At 32.2% G+C, this 23,143-nt stretch overlaps 1 protein-coding gene across 1 annotated transcript in view; it reads right to left on the bottom strand.

The window, feature by feature from the left end:
* Positions 1–23,143, bottom strand: part of LOC143386530 (A-kinase anchor protein 9-like) — a gene marked incomplete at both ends in the record, with an annotated part of 65,622 nt that overhangs the window by 4,816 nt on the left and 37,663 nt on the right. Inside the window, 9 exon segments of the mRNA XM_077108440.1 lie at positions 429–1,499; positions 1,885–2,064; positions 2,401–2,553; positions 8,077–8,181; positions 8,548–8,724; positions 11,569–11,688; positions 14,412–14,644; positions 20,178–20,383; positions 22,825–22,928. Coding sequence (XP_076964555.1) covers positions 429–1,499; positions 1,885–2,064; positions 2,401–2,553; positions 8,077–8,181; positions 8,548–8,724; positions 11,569–11,688; positions 14,412–14,644; positions 20,178–20,383; positions 22,825–22,928 — 2,349 coding nt within the window.

Below are 23,143 nucleotides of genomic sequence, written 5' to 3'. Positions count from 1 at the left end.
CAGAGTATAATTAACTACTAAGTCTCAGCCAATGATAATAGGCAACTATGTTTCAGCCAATCATAGGCAATCAACCAATCAAATCACATCCAAACAAGGTCTAGCCATGACCAATCAAGCAATTTCTGAATTTTATTTGTGAGTTCTGCCTCTAAATCCACCCACTGTTGCACAGTGAAGCTGTTCAAATCTCTTCTGTTTCTGAGTGTTGCACAATGCATGTAGCACTTTTTGCTCAAACAAACTCTTTAGTTTGTCTAAAGTTCTTTAAGAACAGTATGATTTTTTTAATAAAATCCCATTATGTATAAATTGGTAGGTGTCAGCAGAACTGTTTGACTTAGTAAATTACCAATCAGCTTAATAAGCAAAGGAAAAAAAAGAGTTTCTTAGGGTATTTATGTGAAAAATTCAAATATAAAGCTAACCTTGAGAACAAAATCTCCATGAGGGCTTCTTTTCCTTTCTTTTCCTTCTAGTTTTTTCTTACTGTCCTCCAATAACTTCTGCAGTTCTATCAGCTTCTTTTCTTTTTCCAAAGCATTTTTCTCTGCAGTTTCTACTTGTTCTTTTTCTGAAATCAAAGTAGTATGCATTTCAATCACTTGTCTTTCTAAGTCTGATATTCTCAAGGTTAATGCAGACATATCTGACTCCATCTTGTTTTCTGTTATTTGATTTAAATTCTGCATATTTTCCTTTTCAAGTTCTGATGAAGCTATTCCTTTATCTTGATAGAATTTCACATATTCCTGAACTGCCTCAAGTTGGACTTGACTTACAAGAGCAGCAGCTACTTTCTCCTCAAGTACTTTCTGTAGGTTTACGATCTTCTTCTGAAGCATTTCTGTTTCAGATTGGCCTTGTTCTTTTATGTCTTCTATTTGTTTATAACACTGGATAAGTTCTAAGTCCTTTGTGCTAACAGAGCTCTCAAGCTGTAGCAGTTTTGTTTCCAAATTTCTGGAAACTTCAGTGCTTTCTTCAAAAGATCTGAGATACATCTTGTTCTCAGGGGGTTTAAAAACATCTTCAATATGGATTACTTCCAGTTCGGGTTGGTCTTTGCTGAGATCATCTATAGTCATGCTAACACTTTCATCTGGTATACTTTGGATTTTTTCCTTATGGTCATGTTCTCTCTTCAAGTTGACTAATTCTTGTGTTAGCTGATCCATTTTAAAATTGGTTTCTTTAAGTACATTTTTTGTGAAGGCCATTTCTTCATTAGTGATTTCTACTTGCTGTTCCAAAGCCAGCTTTTCAGCTATAACCTTTTCCAACTGATGTTTCAAGCTGTCCTCTTGTTCTGAGGGGGAATTGGTATCCAACAACATATTCTGTTTAATATATGACAATTCCTCCTTAAGTTTTTCAATAACTTCATTGAGCTTGTCTGTTTCTTCTTCTCTATTTTTCTTCAAACGTTCTTGATGACTCTTTAGACATTCTATTTGGGCTTCAAGATCCCTTATCAGTTCATTTTTTTCTTCAAAATCCTATTAGTTAATTCAAAAAAGGGAAACACAGAAAATGTATTCATATTTTAAAATTTTTGTTTTATTTTAGGGTAAAAACTTAAAGATGATCAGGCACAAAAGCTGTATAGCTTGTCAGACACATTATGTTACTTTCAATATAGACCAACACCTCCCTTATCACATCAAACAAAGACATTATTTAGAACATCATTCTGGAAGTTCTATTACACATAAGTGGCTTATGCTTTTAGTATGTGATTCTCTAATAGGAAAATGTCAACATTAGTACATTTTATTGGAAAGGATAAAATACTGAATTAAGTCTATAACAGATGGCATCCAAAGCTAATTACTCTATTTAACTATTAGATTTCAGATAATAACCAATTTTAAATGAGTATACCTTGTTATCTGTTGTAAGTCTAAGTTGTTGATGAAAGTCTCTAATTTGCTCATTTAATCGATCAATTTTTACCTCTTTTTCCTGTATTATTTGAGCAAATTTCCCAAATAGAATATGCTGGTCATGAGTAGAGATAGCCTCAGGATCCATTATGGCAAATCTCAATTTCTCCATTTCATCCTAGTGACAAAAATAACTATCATAGTTGGATGTATTCATGTCTGGCATTTTTCACAACATTGTTTCAATTAAGTCTTATAAAAAATACATTTCCTACAATGTACAAGTAAAAAAAATTAGACATAATGTAGATCAATAATTCTTGAAATATTTTAATAAAAGATCTCAAAAATTTAATTATAAACAGAAAATAAGTTCCATGCAAATCTATTTGCTTGCTAGTGTTCTTCGAGTGAGTATTATTTAGATCTGGACTTAGTAAATGTTTATTATAACTACATAGGAGCAAAACTTATTATCTCTTTATAGAAAAAAATTTTTTTCTAAAATAGTTACCTTGAATAAGTTATTTTCTTGTTCAAGTTCCTGTAGACGGGTAGTGGATTCCTTTTTCTGTATTTCCAATTGCATATGTAGTTGCTGAACTTCTTCATTTTTATTTTCAAGCTCATCTCTAAATTGCTCTAGTTGTTCTTCTAAGTTTGTTATCTTTAATATCAAAATTATGAAAAGTAAAGAAAAAAACTTTATACAGATGTTTGTCGAGATAGAATTAAGAATGTTGGGGCTGGGGCTGTAGCTCAGTGGTAAAACACCTGTTGTGCACATGTGAGGCACTAGGTTTGATCCTCAGTACCACATAAAAATAAATAAACATATTGTGTCCAACTACAACTAAAAAAGAAATTTAAAAAAAAGAATGTTGTATTTGCTTTACAAAATACATATGCTTAATTCATATGAATAAACGAAAGTGGTTTTCTAAGCCAGCCATACCTGTATGGTTCCTAGACATGCTCACACTGCACATTCTTTTTTTTTATTTTGTTTTTTGGTTTGTTTATTTTGTTTTTGTTTTGGCACTGGGGACTGAACCCAAGGGAGCTTTACCATGGAACCACATCCCCAGCCCTTTTTTTTCATTTTATAGTTTTTAGATACAGTCATGCTTAGTAAGTAGCTTAGGGTCTTGCTAAGTTGCTGAGGCTGACCTCAAACTTGCAATCTTCCTGCCTCAGACTTCTGAGTTGTGGGATTATAGGTGTGTGCCACCGTGCCTGTCACCTGCACATTCTTAAACCATCTTGCCCAAGCAGAAGACACCTTAAAGAAGGACACCAGGAAACATTTTCTACCATAAGCAGAAAGAGTCACAGAAAGGAGTAGTCCACATGCTAACTCTTATGTTAAATTCAGTTAGAATTAAGTCAGTTGCTATTGAAAATCTTAGAAAAATTGTAGAATTAATTCAGTTATTCTATTATCAAATAAAAATAACTTAATATAGTCCCACAGATATCTAATTATAATCCATTGAATGCCCTGGCTGCTTTGTGGTTTGATTAAGCAGATGGAAGCAGAGATACACAATAAGGTCAAGAGATCCTTAGGTCTGAATTGCAGAGTAAGTTAAACAAAATAATTTTAGTAGAAAATCAGGGAGCTCTTACTTATAGGAAAACAGAAATTTAATTTTTGAAGATGGATTATTAGTAATAAAAGTAAAATAATCCTCTTTGATGGTTATACAAAAAAAATGAACCTGATGATGAATATTAAGAGCTAATTATTGCTCTATTTAAAAATATGGGTTTGATTGAGGACATTAGCAGTCACTTTAGCTCACTGCTTCACAGCTACTTAATATTTAATAAATGAATTTATAAACATATATTTACTTGATGATCAAAAATGTTGCATTAACAGCAACCTAAGATGCAGAAGCAGTGTTTAGTAGTAACTGGCTCAGAGCCAACTTTAAATCATTTAGTGCCTTAAAGTTGAAAAGGGGCATATGTTGCTTATATACTGATACATCACATAATTAGAATCATTCTAGCACAGGCAAGGCAAGGTCTTAAAAATCAGCCTAAAAAGAGAAGTCAGCAAGGAAAAAAAAATCAGCCTAATATTTCTTAAACAGAAATGGTATCAATACTAAATAATGGCTATTATTTATAGAGAATTACTGCTAGGCATGGGTACAAAGTGCTTTATATATTGTTATTTTTTAAAAAGCCAGTTACAACCTTAGGAGCTCTATTCTATGATTAACCCCATTTCAGAAGTAAGGAAGGGAGTTACAGCAAGGAGTAACTTGTCCTGAGGTCACATGTCTACTATGTGGTGAAACCACCTTTTGAACCTGGGGAGTTCCAGTCCTAAACTATAATTTATCTTGTTTCTAATAACTAATGTCTAAGACCTCTATTTAAAATTTTTTGTAACACTGATATTAAATTCTGTAGACACTAAAACACGTTTAGTGGTTGTACATATATAATTTCCAGGTTAGTTTATTGAAAATTGTGATGACTGTATCTTCTTCAAAGTTATCTGACAGTAGTTACACCTATTCTTCTCTTCTATAACAAATTTTAATGACAAGGTATTATAAAATCAACATACACATAGCTATTTAAGTTCAAAATTGCTGCCCCACTTCACATGACCTTTTTTTTCCTTGTGACATCACTTAATAGTCAAAGTCTTAGCTCTATGTCTTAAAAGCCCTGCTACTCAAAGTGTAGTCTCTGGAGCAGCAGAATAGGTATCATGTGAGAGCACGTTTGATGCACAGAATCTTATGCTGCACTCAAAATCTTCATTTTGGGAGCTGAGGTTCTGGCTCAGTGGTAGAGCACTTGCCTACCATGCATGAGCACAGGGTTTGATCTTCAGCACCACATTAGGAAAAAAAAGGTATTTAGTTTCTCTACAATTAAAAATTTAAAAAAAAGATAAAAAAAAGACCTGCACTTTAACAAGATCCCCAGCTGATTCATATGCAGAGAAGGACTGGTTTAAAGTACTAACATTTTTATTTTAAGTAGCTGAACTTGAGACATCACATCAGACCTTAATTTCTCCAAATGACACTATGGAACATTCTTGTTATTCAAGCAGACTCTAGTTTCAGGCTGTCTTATAGCAACACCCAAACCAGAAGAACATTAGAAAGGTTTAAACTTGTTTTACTTATCTACCAATTGATATATAGACTATTTGGATGACACTAATTTGTACCTATTTGAGTTTTATTTTATTTTATTTTTAAGTGTTTTTTTTTCTCATAAAAAAAAGTGTAGGGGCTGGGGTTGTGGCTCAGTGGTAGAGCAAATGTTTGCCTGGCATGTGTGAGCCACTGCATTCGATTCTCAGCACCACATAAAATCAAAAAATAAAATAAAGGTCCATCAACAACTTTAAAAAAATGTTAAAAAAAACTTATATGTTCCACTAATTAGAGAGCATATTCCTTAAAGTCTGGTGTTGATTTCACAACTGAACAAAAGTGCTTTACATGCAGAAACAGTTTAATAATAAATATTGAATGACAGTCTTTAACATTTTTCACTAACAAGCAAAATATATTCAGTGTTCTGGCAGTATAGCATCATAGGGTTCCAGATTCAGTTCTTTCTGTCTGTACTAAGTACTAACCTCTCTTAAGGATCAGCTCACACATTGGCAAATTAGGATAGTTTAGAACAGAACCTATTCCCAGCGAGACTGTTAAGGGTTAATGGGATAAGGCATTTAATATACTTTCTAGACTCAGCCCTCAGCAAAGTTAACTATTATTTACTATTGCTATCTGTAAATTAGAGCTCATTAATTCTACAGAGAGCTAAAACTTATTGAAGGAATCCTTTTCTCAAAATAACTATTGTCTTCACAATATTTCCTTCTCCTATAAGAAGCTGTTTTCTTCTTTTTATCCATCCCACATTTCTACGTAGTTTAATGAACTTTCAAAAAAATGTTTTATTCAAATCTAGGTTTTGGGAGTATTTGAATATCTCAACTATAATGATACATAAGGATATCTTTATGTTTATACTCAATAGGACATCTGAAAACATTTGCCTAGTTTTCAGGATAGAATGCTTAAGTTATTTTCATTAAAAGACATATGTTTTAATTCTACATTCATTATTCAGTTATAGGTAAGGAAGGGAGTTCTGATAGAATACTCATTATAGTTATTTAAAGCAAGTAAATGAAGGTCAGCTGCTATTTTAATCTGTATATATTCACTCAACATCTTTGGCTCTGGGTCTCTATCTGTAAAAACTGAAAGTCAGTTAACAGATGCTCTCTATGGTTTCTTATAGTTCTGAACTACTAGTGCTATAATCCTGAGTAAAAGGTAGATGTGTATTAGAAACTTAATTCAGGAAATTAAGGTGTTAGTAGATATATATTACGTTCAAAAGATAATAAAAATAATAGGGCATGGTGGCACATGAATGTAGTCCCAGCTACTCAGGAAGCTGATGTGAGAGGATTGCTTGAACCCTGTAATTTGGAGTTTATAGCCAGCCTGGCACTATACTTAATGGCTTCCATCTCAAAATACAAAAACAAAAACAAAAAAACCTGTGTGTGCGTGTATGTGTGTGTGTGTGTGTGTGTGTGTGTGTGTGTATGTATGTATGTATGTATGTATAGAATTAGGGCTAAGAAAATAACTCAGTGATGGAATGCTTGTGTGATGCCCTTTGACCCCCAGAACACACACACAAATGAAGAGAAACAACTAGTAAGCTACACCAAGATTCCTTAATCAACTACCACTACTTTTAGATCCAGTTTTGAAGGTTCATTTTTGGGGGGAGGAGATTATTGAGTATTTAAGATAAATCATTAAGTATTAATTCCTTTCAAATATACAGAAATAGTTACACAAAAATAAATGTTCTCACTGCCTTCAATGAAAACTCCAAACCTAATAAACAAGAACTTCTCAGATGTTACATAAAAATGGGAAAACGATCCTTCTCATGGATCATTTCAACTATAGTAATTTCTATGGATTCCTTTTTTCTTCTTTGAACTACACATTCACTGAACCGTCATTTTGGCTGATGTCTAAATTAGTTTTGTAAACAGATTTCCAAGTACTTATTAACAAATACTTCTATGATATTTAAGGAAAATAAGTATTTGTTAAAATAAATTTAAATGTTCTGAGAAAAATTCTATGGAAAGGGACAAAAACATAATTAAAAACATTTTAAACATTTAAAATTATTTACTACTATACAATGTTGAGTATTATATGTTTTAGGAAAACTATTAGTAGACAATCAAAGTTATGATTACTATAGCTCTAAAGGTAAATTTTCTTTTCTTGTTCTCACAGGGGTATTATTATGTTGTCTAGGCTGACCTTAACCTCCTTGGCTCAAGTGATTCATTCTCCTGCCTCAGCGTCCTGAGAAGCAGGGACTACAGGCATGCACCATGCCTATTTGAATCCTTCTCATTAAGAAGGAGGGAGAAGGGCAACACAGGATAACTTTATAGTTACTTTCTTGTTATTATTATTTTGTGGTGCTGCAGATTCAAACCCACATTGAGCTAAATTCCCATTCCTATTTCATTATTAATCTTTTAAGCACAAGCTTCATATGTTGTAAAACAACACTATCAATTCTCAGGGAAAAGTTTAAAAAGAAAAAGGAAAGCAAGCAAACCCAAATTCACAGTAGAGGGGAGCAAAAACTCAATGCCCATAGCACGAACAGGAGAAAAAAGATGCTGCCTTTTGTCCTAACTACTACATTTCTCCACTGTCCTCTTCACTCAGCCCATACCTGCTAAATTGTCCTTCCTCGCTCTCTAAATTTCTTCTTGCTTCAAAGTGCTCACACTAGTTATCTTCTCAACCTGGAATAAACTTCCTTCATAAGCTTATCAGTTCACATGTTTATTGTCTTGAAGATCAATCTAGGCACTGAATTGAGAAAGTCTATACTTTGATTTTAGACCACAAACTTCATTTTGTTCAAATGATGTTTTCAAGGTAACTGACTTTAAAATAACTCAAAACATATTCTGTCATTTAAAAATAAAGTGGTAGAGTGCTTGCCTAGTATGTGTGAGGCACTGGGTTCAATCCTCAGAACCATGTAAGTAAATAAAACAAAAATATTTGCCCATCTACATCTAATACACACACACACACACACACAGACACACACACACACAAAAAAAAGTCCTTACCTCTTTCTCTTTTCTGTCAATAGCATCTCGCTCAGCTTGCAGTTGCACTTCTAGAGACAATTCTGCTTTAGCTTCTAAGGCTCCAAATTGTTTCTGGTCCTCTACCTTTAAATATATAAGAATGTTCTCAAATTTTCAGACATTAAATATTGATTATTCAATGTGTGTGTGTGTGTGTGTGTGTGTGTGTGTGTGTGTGTATGTTTCCTTTTGGATAAGTAGCAATTCTCTCTGACCAGTTAGGAGGACAAACTACATTAGTGAATATCAAAAAGTTATAGATATTCAGTCTTGAATACTTTCATAGAGTCAAACGGGAACTTTTGACACTTAAAATGCATTTCTCAGATAAAAATGAAGGCTCTTTCCCATCTGCCCCCATCCTCAAGCTTTCTTATTCAAGCTCTGATGTTTGTGTATCAAACTTTTCTTCATTAAAACACTTAATAAAGTTAATTCAAAATGTCACACCTTTTGAAAATTGTCTGTGCTAACAAGTAAGGCTTGTTCCAGTTCTCTCACTCTGAACTCTAGCTTTTCAATTTCTTCATTCCTCTCTTGTGCATCTCTCTGCAGCTGTTCTTTTGATAGAAGCAGCTCACTGCACTTGTCTGTTTTTTCTTTTAGATCTTTTGTTAATTGTTCAACCTGAAAATATAATAAACAAAAAAATCTAAAAATTTGAAAAGTTCATAACTTTCAATTCATCTCAAAAATCATTTTTTTTCAAAAAACATTTTGAAATGCTATATTAATTTCATTTTTTATAAGAATAGCAACTATTATCTCAAACAAAGGTTGATATTTCCCAAGTTGATAAGAACTAGGCAGCACTAGTAAACAACAAATATTGCTTTTGCTCAACGCTTTTTAGAAAAATTTCATTCTCTTAAGACTAAGACTTTAGCTAGGAAGAGGGGAATAATGTTGAATTATCTAGTAATGGTATAATTGTACTAAGACCTATGACCTTAAAGATGGCAAATTTTGTAGAGTACTTACTGACTTGGTCTCAGAATGTGAAGTAAGATAACCTGAAAAAAAATCTTTCATGAATCACCTTTTGATAATAGTTATTTACAAAGCACTTTCAACCAATACATTACACCATCCCAGAATAGAGATGAGGATGGGTGGAAAGAGAGAGCTGTACATTTAGTGTCTTAATAATTCTCCTGCATCCAAAATAAATGATGACACATCCCAGAACTTATCCCTGAAGACTGATATGCAAGTGCCTTCAATTCAATGGCTCTGTGATAGAAGAATACAGGAAGGATTAATAAGATAATTTATGAAATTAGTTCTGATCAAGAGGTAGAGGAGGTTCCTAAAAAGATAAGTGATGGTAAGAAATAAAAGAATACTACCTTTATTCAGTGAAACACTTGGAAGCAATTATACAAAATGACAATCATTATTCAGAACATTAAAAAATGCAAGCTTAATTATAATTATAGGATTAAATTTTAACAGTAATAAAGCTACTGAGAATAATAGGTTGACTAAGTTTTGGATTAAGTTCATGAGAAAAGGCTATAAAACAGGTACAAAGAAATGGCATATTATAATATGTATTCACAGTTGGAATTTTTGGGTCTTCAGAAAATCAGAAGCTGGGATTAGTTCTGGCAGGGTAAGCAGAGAACAAATGGGTCACAATGTTCCTGAGGAAATTCAAACATATCTTAAAGTTTCATGAACGAGATAGGTCAACTTTCAAATATTTTTTAAAAAATTATATAGTAGAAAATGGCAGTCAAAGTTCTAGATCTTGAATTATCTTTTGAGTTTCAATGAATAAGTCACTGTTTTTCAAAATCTAAAAATACATTTGTTAGAAATAAGGGCAATGACTACAAACAAGGGGAATGATGACTTCTCTGCTACTCTAGCAGATTTAACATTTCATTACAATGAACTTATAGGCATTTTATACTTCATTGAGGTAATTTTAAGAGAAATGAATCAAGTAAACTTCTTAGAAATTGTAGATAATTTTCAGCAATAAAATTATTTTCAGAAATAATAGTAGTTGAATTTAAGTGTTAACTAAGGGCCACACTAATACTGCTATGCAGTGGGAGCTATTACTGTCTTTATTTTAGAAATGAATAAATAGATTTGAAAGGTTAAGTAGCATAGTTACTGTCAGACATCTACTACATAGCATAGCCATGATCCACACTGGAATTGCATTATCTCAAGCACAATCTCTTTATAACCAGGACAAGCCATCTTTAGAAATATATATATAAGTGATATACATATAAATATGTATAATATTTCCCATGTAGCATTTGTTTAATAAATGTAGAGTTTTCTGTATGAGGAAAATGGACAGTGGGAGTGACAGAGTAGAAGCAGGGAGACTGGTCAGGAGGCTACCTCACACATATAGGCAACTAAGACACAGGGAAATGAATAAAGGTGAAAAGAATAAAAAGATGTAGTATAAATCTGATCCATTAGTGGTTTGGGATCAGGGCTGAGAAGGAGTGGGACTGAGGAAGAATTCTAGAATTTAGCAAAGAAGATGATTTAGAAGACAACATTTATTGAGATGAAGAAGGGATAATTTTATTTTTGTCTTTTTGATAAAGGCTAATCAGGAACCAAGAATATGATTCCTGGATATGTTAAAATGAGACATCTACATGGAGACAGTGTAGGCAGTTGAAAATTCAAGTACAGAGTTCAACAGAGATGTTAGGAATAAAGAAACAACTGTGGGGCAATTTACAGATGACTGGGAAGAAAATGTAAAAATGGAAGAATGAGGACTCTAAGACTGACTAAGTCATGAGGCACCCCTCATTTATTTTGGGTAGGCAGAAGACAAATAAACACTGGAGGAGAGAGATCATACTCTACAGTAGGTGTGTCACAGCAGTCAAGAGAAGGAGATACTTATAGAAGACTGTAATGAGTGTCTCCAAATGGTTGAGTAGTATTGAAGACAGAGAGGTGATTACTAGATACAGCCAAGAGGCTTTGGGTAACCTTCATAGGAACAGTTTAAATATACTAAGGGGTATAAAATTCCAAGAAAAAGATGTTGGAAACTTCATTGTAGTGGACTGTAAAAGAGAAGAGAAAGGGAAATAATTAGTAAAGAGTGACTACAGAGAATTATCAGTTTTGTTGGGATGGGAGTAGAGAATTAGGCAGAGAAGTTTATTTAATACTAGAAAATGTATAAAGATGGAAATAATTCCAAATTTCAGTACAAATTTTTATGTTTTGTTTTTTATGGTGCTGGCATCAAATCCAAATCCAGGGCTTCAGGTACACTAGGCAAGTGTTCTACACATGAACTATAACTCCTAGTCCAATACAAACATTTTTTAGGGTTTATGACCTCCTCACATTTAAGTAACATTCAATGTCCTGATTTTTAAGATTTATACCTTATTCACTTTTAAGTTTTTCATAATGTAACTCTTACTTCACACTCAAGATACAAATAGGCAATACCAATAAAGTTCTTACCTCTCTAGTTTGATGTTCACCAACAGGCTGGATTCGAGGCACAACCTTAAGTTGTTGTTCTAACTTCTGTATTTCTTGTTGGAACACATCTCTCTCATGTTCTCTGTCAATGGCTTGCTCCTGAAATTGAACAATAATAAAAACAATAGTAATTGAAGAAACAATATTTATTAAACCTATTATCTCTCTTTAGTCATAGGTTAAGTTTGTTTGAAAAGAAAGGACTGATGACCATGGAATCACAAAGATTCAAAAATATTTTTGGTATGACACATTACTTATTTGGGTTCTTCCACAAAATTTAAATACTTAAAATTTATTTTCAAGAAAGAAAAAGTAGGGGCTGGGGATGTGGCTTAAGTGGTAGCACGCTCGCCTGGCATGTGTGCAGCCCGGGTTCGATCCTCAGCACCACATACAAACAAAGATGTTGTGTCTGCCAAAAACTAAAAATAAATAAATAAATATTAAAAAAAAAGTAGGGCTGCAATTGTAGCTCAGGGGTAGAACACTTGCCTAGCGTGTGTGATGCACTGGGTTCCATCCTCAGCACCACATTAAAAAATAAATAGATAAATAAAATAAGGTTATTAAAAAAAGAAAGAAAAAGTATTACCAGTTGTTTTCCTGGTAGAAAAAGTACAAATCATAGAATATAAACACTAATATGACTGAAATAAGCATAAACAAAACAAAAAGAAGAATTCAATACAGAATTATCTATTCTATACATCTTTCATAGAATAAAGGGGATAATTAAGATGCATATGCATTCAAGCTTTAAGTACTGACTTAGCTGACTCAGTGGACCCGCATACTCTAGAAGTGGTTTATGGATAAGCATTCTAAAAGAGAGAGAATGCAGGACTTAGGCTAATTATAAAAGACTAAAAATGTAGTAAATCTTGGTAAAATGTGTATTTTTTTAATGATAACTATGGAATTTCACACTTCAACACAACATTTACAATGTCAATGTTTGAGTTTAAATAGTCTGCTCAACTTTGGGCTAAAGGAAAGGTGACTATAAAATTCTCTGATCCAAGAGTGTAAAATTAATGTCTTAATAATACAAACGAAGCTGAATTTTACGGGTACCATTTCATTTCCTTACAAGCACTTAGGATGTTGATAATGAAAAATAAAATAACTCTTCAGAACTTTGAATATAGGACCACCACTGATTTTTTTTTTTAAATAACTCATTTTTCCTACTCTTGGCAAATAACAAGCATTTGAGCCTTCAAGAATATTATGTCTTTGGTTCTCTGTGATGCTCAAGTAAATTTTTGAGTTACTGAAATAGAAGCTTTAATCATTCTGTACATGCTAAAAAAGAAAGCTCTAGAGAAACAAGAATTGCCCAAGGTTAGAAATTTCATCTGCTATTTAACTACAGGCCTCAGAATTAATCTATGAAAACAAAAAAGAATTTTTGGGAACTACATAAGGCATATGTTTGCTTTAGTTTGGCCAATCAAGGTGCAAACCAGAAGATATATTTATCTAACTATTTATTCCCCATCCTTTCCCCCAGTGCTGGGGATAGAACTTAGGGCCTTGCATATACTGGGCAAGTGCTCTACCACTGAGCCATATAACAGGAAATACATTATGATGAATTTCCCTGACCAGTTAGTGAATTCCCTTTACAATATGTGGTATCTCAAGAGTCTTTTCAAGGTATAATTCATATTCTAACACAGAAAAAAAAAGGTTTAGTTTGTTTCCAAACAGAAAAGAATACCTGGAGAAAATTCTGGGTGTCATATATGAAGACCATTCAAAGAACAAATATTTCAACAGAAATGTATGTTATATTGATAATTCCTTCCTCATTGAATCCCAGAAGCATATTAAAAGTATCAGGGGGTGGGACGGTAGATTGATATGAGAAGTTAACCAACTAATAGGGAATAAATGAATCAGTTTAAATGTCAACAATTGAAGAAACAGCTTAAGTCAATAATTTAACCCTAATAGAAATGAATCAGGTATTAAAATGCAAAATATATATTTGTCATAGTTACTATATCTAATAGTCACTGCTATTGCAGAAACATGCCATATTAAATAATTAGAGAAAAAAGTACCAAAGAAAAGCCAGTCATCAGAACAAGAGCTCAAAGACATTCTTTCAACTTCTCAAACTTAATATTTAAAGAACAATATTTTTTTTGAGAATTTTAATATTTATTTTTTAGTTTTCGTCAGACACAACATCTTTGTATGTGGTGCTGAGGATCGAATCCGGGCTGCACGCATGCCAGGCGAGCATGCTACCACTTGAGCCACATCCCCAGCCTGTAAAGAACAATATTTTAAAAGAAAAACTGCTCAAACTAATTTTCTACCAAGAGATAACTTGTATGGTGAATTAATCTACTCATATTTATAAAAAGAATGTAAAAATCAAGTGAAGGAATTGCAAGTTTGATATGTAATACAATAATGGTATGTTATGACATACTACAACATATAGTTTTAGACATTTCCACTACAACATATAGTTTTAGAGATTCCTTATAGTATTAAATAACATTTTAATGGAACATTTCACACAATAGTGAAGTTAAAATCTCTTTTGATATAAAAAAAGTAATGTGTAACAATCTAGAAAATCTGGATATTAAAACATCAATGAGTTTTCGAACTGGAAGAGCTCATCATTACATTACCTTCACCACCAAAAACAGGACTACTAAAACTAATATTGGTTATCACAAATACAGCCAATTATTAAAGAGAAGCCTAAATAAATTTCTGTGGGACAGTAGAGAGAAATATTTACTCATTTATGCCTTATGCAATATTCAGAAGGTAGTAATAATTAAGGAGTTTACCTGACTACTAGTTTCACTTAGAGCTTCCAGCATTTTTTCAACTGCTGCTTGTAGTCGAGAACTAATATTCAGCATTAATTCTTCATTTTCAGGATCTATTTCAGTTCCAGCAAAACCAATCCTTATAAGGTGCTGCGATAATTCTGTTCCTTCCTCAGTTACTTTTGAACACATGCTATTATCAGTTCTTGGCATATCACTTCCAGAATAGGAGGGTATGGATCTGTCTATAACTAGAATAACAAAATGTTAAAGGCATACATTAATAACAATAATTTCACTTTAAATTTTTAAAATCAAGTCAAATTGAAATCATTTTTCAAAGTACATGTGTTTTAATAACAGCATTGTAAAATTGCAGAATTTAAGATTTGGGTTATTTAGTAATTTTTCTTTAATAAAAATTTGGGGTTTTTTTGGGGGGGGGATACTAGGGATAAAATCCAGGGTCTTGCACATAATAAGCATGTACTGTATTGTTGAGCTATACTCCCAACCTGATAAAAACTTTTTAAGATAACTTTTAATAGATATTTATCAAATGACAAGCATATAGAGTTTGCTAAGAAATGGGGACACTAAGGAGACAAAATCTGGTTCCTATTGTGAAGGACTTTACAGTATAATGAAACAACACACATATATACATAAGGAAAAAAAAAAAACCTCTATCCTGCAGTGGGGTATGGAAGAATAGAATAAGTGCTCCTAATTTGTTTGGAATAACCTGACTTTTAAGCATTACATATTTGAACATTACCTGCTCTGGCTACAGATTAAAAGAAACAGATAATTTTGTAGCTTGGTATTTTTGTAAAAAGTATACTGGGAAGAAATTAGGATGATGAGCAGTGCTAATTTAACTACAGACACTGTTACCATACTATCAACATTATTGTTACATCTTACATAAGAAAATCTGGTTGACATAGGCAGATGATAAGCTTTGCAACTGAACAGAGGAGTATTAATGGAATATGTGGAGACACATAAACTGTTAGAAATTTGGGTCTGCAGAATTAGGGGTCATCTGTAAAAAGGTAAGAGTTTAAACACTGAAAGTGGTTACATCTGTTTTAGGAGTGATATTTAGTGAAAGGAGGAAACAAAGTTGGAGCCTCTGTATATCATTAGCTAACAAAAGAAGCCATATAAGAAATATGAGGTAGACAGGAAAGGGATGTTTTAGAAGAGAACATTTCAAAAAGGAAAAGACTTTAGTGAAGTTATTTGCCTAGAAAGACAAACAGTCACGGATTATGCTATGAATTTAATGACTGAAAAGTCACTGTTCTCCTCAGAAGGAAGTGTTGTTACTATAAGAACAGAAACTAAAGTCAGTTAAAGCAAGAGTTAGTCTATTCTTTTTAATTTTTTATACCTTCATTTTATATATAAATTTTTTCTGCAGTGCTGAGGATTGAACCCAGAGCCTCACAGGTGCTAGGCAAGCACTGAGCTATATCCCCAGCCCAGTCTCTTCTTGCTTATTCTCTTATGAAGTATACTGAAGTTTACCTTGTAGTATGTGTGTGTGTAAGTTAAAATAAACAAATAGTTATTTTTATGAATATAAAATGAAATTTTATGGTACAATATGACACTTTGTGGTACAGAGAAGCAATCAATGGTGAGAAAAAGACTGAAGATTCTGTGTACACATGGGAATAAATCTAAAACACAAGCACAAGATGAAACAAAGCCATTTATAAATGATCACTGAGTGTTAGTTTTTTTTGGAATGGTAACAACAACAACAACAACAAAAACAGGCAATAAAGCACCTAGAAAAGATAAAGATGTCAATCAGCTTTATGTATTTTTCAGGGCTGGAGATGTAGCTCAGTAGTAGAGTGCTTGTGCTTGCCTGGCCTGAGTGAGGTCCTAGGTTCAATTCCAAGTGTGCGTGCACACACGCGCACACACACACACACAAAAAAAAATTGAAGATAGAAATTATCTGAAATAATCTGAATATGTTCCATTAAAGAAACAAATTTGTTTGTTCCAATGAAACAAAAGAGAAAGACAGCAAAATTATAATTGCCCATAATGACTAGTCTGGGGGAAAAAATCTGAGGACAAAAAAAGAAGTGCTATTTTATAACATGCCAACAGAAATCAAGAACAGGCAATTTGGTGAACAGAATCACTTGAGTGGTGAACCAACCACTCAGATGTATGTTGTAAACACAGCAAATAATAGCTATTCAAGTCTTTTAGTCATATACTTTATCAATTATACCATTCATTTCCTGATGCATAATGGTAAGTTTTTCAGGTTAAAGGAGGGTGAGCAATATCATAGTGTCTTCCCAGCCTCAGTGGCTCACTGAAGACCTTTATGGTTCCAATTGGAAATCATGTGAACCAAGCTTGACCCAAGTGTCTGACAGATGAAAAGATATGGAGTGGAGACAACGAAATTTGTCCAAAGTCACATTAAGGCAGAAAAAAAAATGAGGCTTTCTCATTACTAATCCAGTATTCTTTCTATAACTTCCCACTGCTTCAAAAGTAAGCTGAAGCAAACAAACTTCAATCCATGGACTCCTACAGGAAAGATGAGCATTCTACTCCTAAACTATCACACTGCAAACCTAAAGGAAATTTTCTTTTAACAACCTAGGGAACTCATTTTTATGAACTGATCTAATATCCACTCAGGCTCAAGTGATTTGACATTTGGCCAAAATTTCCTTTCAATTTCATAAACTAGTTTGCTTTTACAAGGAAGTGAATATTAGCACAATCATTTATTATTTTCAAGTGTTAACAAGTTCATACATGTTTAAAGCCTAAACAAGTTCAGGCTTGAAGGCTGAAACTACATCACAAGTGATACTTAAAAAAAAAAAAAAGTTGATTCACAATCAGATTAAGCTTTAATTTTTTTTGTTATGGTAAATAACATAAACCTTTCAATGGTGCATTTTAGTTTTTACAGAAATGCTTCCATTAAGAATGTGAAGAAATGTCAAAAGAACTTCTTACATATGGGGCATATTGTCAATATTTAAAGCCAGTATTTTCATAAAATAAATGTTTTTAATCATAAACTCTATTAATTCACTATATCCTTAAAGATGCAAACTAGGTAAGTATACCCCAATGATACTTAATTTTATTAGTAAAAGTAACATAGCCAGGAATGGTGGTACATGCCTATAATACCAGCAACTTGGACAGGAGAAGTATGGGAAGTTTAAGAGCAGCCTTAGCAACTTAAACCAGGCTCTACACAACTTAAGATAAAAAGGACTGAGTTACAGATTAGTGGTTAAGTGTCTCTGGGTTCAATTCTTGGTACCAAATCAAACCAAAGAATGATTTGTAAATACAAAAATTAAGATTGAGTTAATTAGACGAAGAGCATGAGAAGAAGATTAACATTAAACAGGGATGAGAGGTGGGAGGGAAAGGGAGAGAGAAGGGAAATTGCATGTAAATGGAAGGAGACCCTCAGGGGTATACAAAATTACACACAAGAGGAAGTGAGGGGAAAGGGGGAAAAATATAAGGGGGAGAAATGAATTACAGTAGAGGGAGTAGAGAGAGAAGAGGGGAGGGGAGGGGGGAGGGGGGATAGTAGAGGATAGGAAAGGCAGCAGAATACAACAGACACCAGAATGGCAATATGTAAATCAATGGTTGTGCAACTGATGTGATTCTGCAATCTGTATATGGGGTAAAAATGGGAGTTCATATCCCACTTGAATCAAAGTGTGAAATATGATATATCAAGAACTATGTAATGTTTTGAACAACCAACAATAAAAATTAATTAAAAAAAAGATTGAGTTAATTAAATGGACCCGCAAAATTATCTGTGCCACAATATTTTACACAATGTATTTCTTAACTTTGAATTTTTCTTCTAATGTTTTCTGAATCAACAGTTGATTTCAACAGTTAACATTTTTAAAGCTCAATAATAATAAAAATCAATGATAATAATCATAATCAATTCATATATGTACAAAATGGTTGTAAGTAAAATATTAAGTATGATATAATCTTCCCTTGAACAGTAATCTCAGTGTTTCCTAGACTATGAACTACTATAAAACATAGACGATACAGAAATTACTGAATAAGTGTTTATAGAATTGAACAAAGTTGCTTATAATTAACAAACTATTGCTAGATATGTTAAAATAGACATTATCTATGGATATAGACAGTGGATAGAGGATTTGCTTTCTCCAAGAAAATGAACATGAACATTATCCTCTGTGTTTGCTTGATCTCAATTATCAATTTGTCTTTATAACTCAGCATACTGCTCCTTAAGTAGTTGCTGTTGTTTGCTGAATATTCAGTAGCCATTTTAAGAAGTATCTATGAGAAATGCTAACAAAAAGGCAAAAAAATATGTTTGCAATGTACAGAACATTCCTTAGTGTCTTTTGAATATGGAAGTCAATCTAGTACAGTTCTTACCAACAGAACAGCAAAATTCCTCCCTAGATGATTAAGTGAAACCAGTTAATTACCTTAAAAATTTTTTGGTAGTCACTTTTATAAGTTTTAGGTATTTTCAAACATTACCTAATTCTTCTTAATACATCAAGATCCATATATAGACATAATAGTCTTCATTGAGAACTTAACCATAAGTAAGTTAATTTGAAAAATATATCTACCTAGTTTGAAAAGAGTGGAAGGAAGGGTTTAAAAGTCAGGATTATTTCATCTTGTATTTTACTAAAAATGGTATTGAAAATTATTTTTGAACTCACCTGAAGTGTCTTTAATTCAAATTTATTTTAAATTCCAAATCAATATTTTCTCTATAGTTAAAATGTACTGCTGGCTAACTAGAACTTAAGCAAACCTTCTGTAATTAGAATACTTTCTATTTTTCCCCTTGAAGCTTAAAAACTAGAGTGTTCCAAAAATTGTAAAGCTCTGGCATTTCAGAATATTTCCTTCTACCTGGGCAGAAGTTGTTGGATGTGAAATGATAGTGAACTATAGGTTTGACCTTCTAATTTAAGAATCCAGGGCCTATTTCTCTGGAAGCACCTGACTAACCTTTCCCCTCTTTGATTTCCTGATATCTTCTCCAGCAAGGAAAAAGAAACAGAGAAAACAAGACAGATTGGAGGTCAGCAATGGGATGGTAAAAATTTAAAATAAGAGTGTACAATCACAGATATAAAAAATTGTGTTCTATATGTGTAATATAAATAGTAAAACATTCTGCTGTCATATATAACAAATTAAAATTTAAAAAAATTTAAAAAAAGCAATTAAAAGAAGAGCCCAAACCACACAGCTACAGGAAAATGACAAAATTAGGAAAAAAGCCATCTCATAACAGGACAAAAACTGTCAAACCACTTTTCCAAAAGTAAGAAAGGACCTAACAGAGGATAGTCTTTGGTTTCTTATTATCACATTCTTCTAACTATCTCAATGAAAACTGGTGCTGGATTCCTACAAGTTCTTTATTTTAAGCTTTCCTGATTTACAGGGTGGTGATGTGGAACTTTTCCTTTATAAGTGGAGAAATGAAAGAGTCTTCTGGTTTGTGTAGGCATACCAAGGTATATAATGGCAACTCTAAAACATTCACTTGCAAATGCTATACAATAATACATATAGTGCTTTGAACAGAGGGGCTTTGTGTTTGGAGGTGCATTTGTTGAAAAATACTTGAATATTCTCTCTCCTATATATTCTACACACAGAAAAAGTGCCTTGAACTCAGCAAGATGATATGAAGATGATTATTTCACAAGCATATGAAACTAGTATTACCTCTTATGTGTTCCTCGTGGATACCTGACTTTACAGATGCCTCTGATTCTGATCTCCAAATAAGGCTGACAGATGACTTGCCTTTACTAGATCTATCTAAAATCCCAAGAACATGGTGGCCAATAGTTTCTTCAACAACAATGGTAGTCTTTACAACTTCTAAGAGGATCTTTAGAAGTCTGTTGTTAGTTTTCTGGAGTGCAAACCTATACAGATAAAAAAACATTTATTAAAATATTTAATCTCTTAAGAAAACATTTAATCTTAAAATATTTATTTATTAAAATATTTAATCTTTTTACCGTATAAAGCCTTTACTACTGTCTCACCAAAAATACAATGCAAAATATGTGTTTGGTGAAAAATATCATATAGATATGCTCTATTAAAATTACACAATAACACCTACAATGAAGTGCTTCTTACTCTTAATTTATTTTTTTTAAAAAGTGATTTGTTTAGAACACAAATTTATAACATTTTTAAAGGTGCATTTTATTGACCTGAAAGAAATCAAATAATAATATTTTTTAAGATAGTAATAAATTGGAAGAAAACTTTAAGAAGACTTAAAACTTGAGTTTCAAAAAGTGTGGTAATACCAATATCTACATTATTGCATTGGTTATACTGATCATGTTTATATACATATAAGGTTTATCTTTTTATGTGTCAGACAACAATATTTTAATAATTAAGAATCCAACTAGAAAAAAGTGGTAGTATTTGTATAATTTCTTGGTGATAAACTAGATGTTTAAATTACAAGAACTGGCAAAGACCTGCTTTATAAAAGGCTTTCAGTGAAACTACTCAGTCAACATCACAGGAAATATCATAGGCTGTTATTATACCTGCTCCAAAGACAAAAATATCTCTAGTTACACACATTGCACTCAGCCAGTAGGAAAAAAACATATTTTCAACTAAGTAGAAATAATAGCTTGCCTTTATAGAGATAAGAAATACATCCTAATTTTAAAATGAGAAAATATTGTTAATCAGCCTTCAAAATATCTTAGCACTATGAACATGTTAATGCCTATATTTCTAGACTTTTTTCCTCCTCTGCTTCACTCTAAAATATATACATTTTAAAAACAAAAACTGATCATACTGGACAATGTGATTAGAAAGCTTTCTTTTTAGCTTAACATGAACATTTTACCATGTGAAAAAAATGTGCTTCCATAAATGGTGATTCAAAAGATTATATGATTAATTTTATGAATAACTAAACAACTCACTCAACAGTTTAATTCAACAGAGATACTATGGTTATAAGCTTTATATTTAATACATGTAAGATATAATAAGAAACTTTCATAGTAAGGTCCCCTGGCCTAAGAGACTTCTTTCTCAACCTCACATGTTGTTTGACACATTACCGACAATCTGGTTGAAAGGGTATCTGTTTCACATGCACATGACAGACCTATTTTAAGATCAGGTAATAAATGGAAAAGTTTTCCTTTAGTATTTGTCAAGTGAAAAAGAGAGTTCTATTTTTGTACCTAGATCAAATTCTCTGCTTACATAATCAAGAATGTTTAAACATAAAACCCCAAATAATTTAGTTAGTGGGAGGTAAGGGTTTTAATTCCTTAACTTTTATTTATAGAAGTTTTGTTCAAGTCCTAAATCCCAGGAGTTGGATAATGTGATTAAAACTGATATAATGGTTAAAAGAAATAAAGATGAGCAAGATGTTTATTTTATATTGGCATGGTAACTCTAATTTTCATACACTGTCTTTTTTATTTGAGTTCCATACTGACTATGTTCCATATTGATGATTCAATGGGGAAGCCAAAATCTTAGGGGCCAAATTCCTCCATGCAAGATGAGGAACTAGGTTAGGAGGACACAAAAGGGTTGACAGTCATAGAAATTGGAAAAGGAGGAAAAAGTTAGTAGATATTAGTTCTAATTAAAATTTAAAAAATTATTTCATTTGAACAAAATAAATTTTAGATACTGTGCTTAATATTAATGTGGGATAATTATAGTATAGTTTTGTACATTTTAATATTAACATCTACAAAATGAAAGTAAGGAACGTTTTGTTAACATTGGGCCATTAATTTATTACTTTATAAAACTAGGATATGTATTAAAAGTTCTCACCTGTTATGCCATGAAAGCATGAAAGAAACTAAATGTTGAATATTTACAAATGCAGTAATTTTTTTTCTCAACATAAACAAATCAGAGAATAGCTTACACTGAATCCATGCCCTTACACTGAAGGAGGAAAAAAGAAATAAAGCTCACAGGTAGAACTGTTTTTAGTTTTTTAGGTTACAAAACAGCATTAAGAAGAATAAAATTAATCAAGAAAGGTTTGATGTTAAAACAATTCTAAACATTTAAAGTCAAGTTTATGATCAATAGCCAATTAAAATTTTTATTACATAAAAAGATTTAAAAATTTGTAATTTAATGTCTAAAAATTGATAATCTTTTATATATTACACATATATGGACATGTTTCACACATAGAAATATATGACACGTTTCATACACAAGATAGTATTTTTAAGAAAATACACATGTACAAGATAAAAATAAGGATGAATAAAGTTTATTACATTTGAACAACCATTTTAATTGACTTTGCACTGAAAAAAATACACATTTTGTATACCTTTCACTGGACAGACTATCAGGAGGTACATCTTCAGGTTTTCTGTCCATTTCCTTTTCTTTCAATGTCTCTTCCTCAATTTCCCTTTGGTTTTCATTTTCATTCTGTTTAAGTTTGTGCAACGGCAGAGAGGACAAGACAGAAAGAAAACCTGTCATCTTAAAAACAGCATATCATTCTTCTATACTGGTATGATGTGAAACAGAAAGTGCTTGAAATAATATTTAACTACAATTTATCAAGAGATCAGCAGTATCAAAAAAAAGGATAAAACATTCAAGTGTAGAGATGAAAAATGTTTTAATGGCTTCAAACTAAT

Source organism: Callospermophilus lateralis, unplaced genomic scaffold, assembly GCF_048772815.1.
Source record: "Callospermophilus lateralis isolate mCalLat2 unplaced genomic scaffold, mCalLat2.hap1 Scaffold_7548, whole genome shotgun sequence".
NCBI lineage: Eukaryota > Metazoa > Chordata > Mammalia > Rodentia > Sciuridae > Callospermophilus > Callospermophilus lateralis.
Note: the sequence above shows the minus strand (reverse complement) of the source record. Positions and strands in the feature narration are given on the sequence as shown.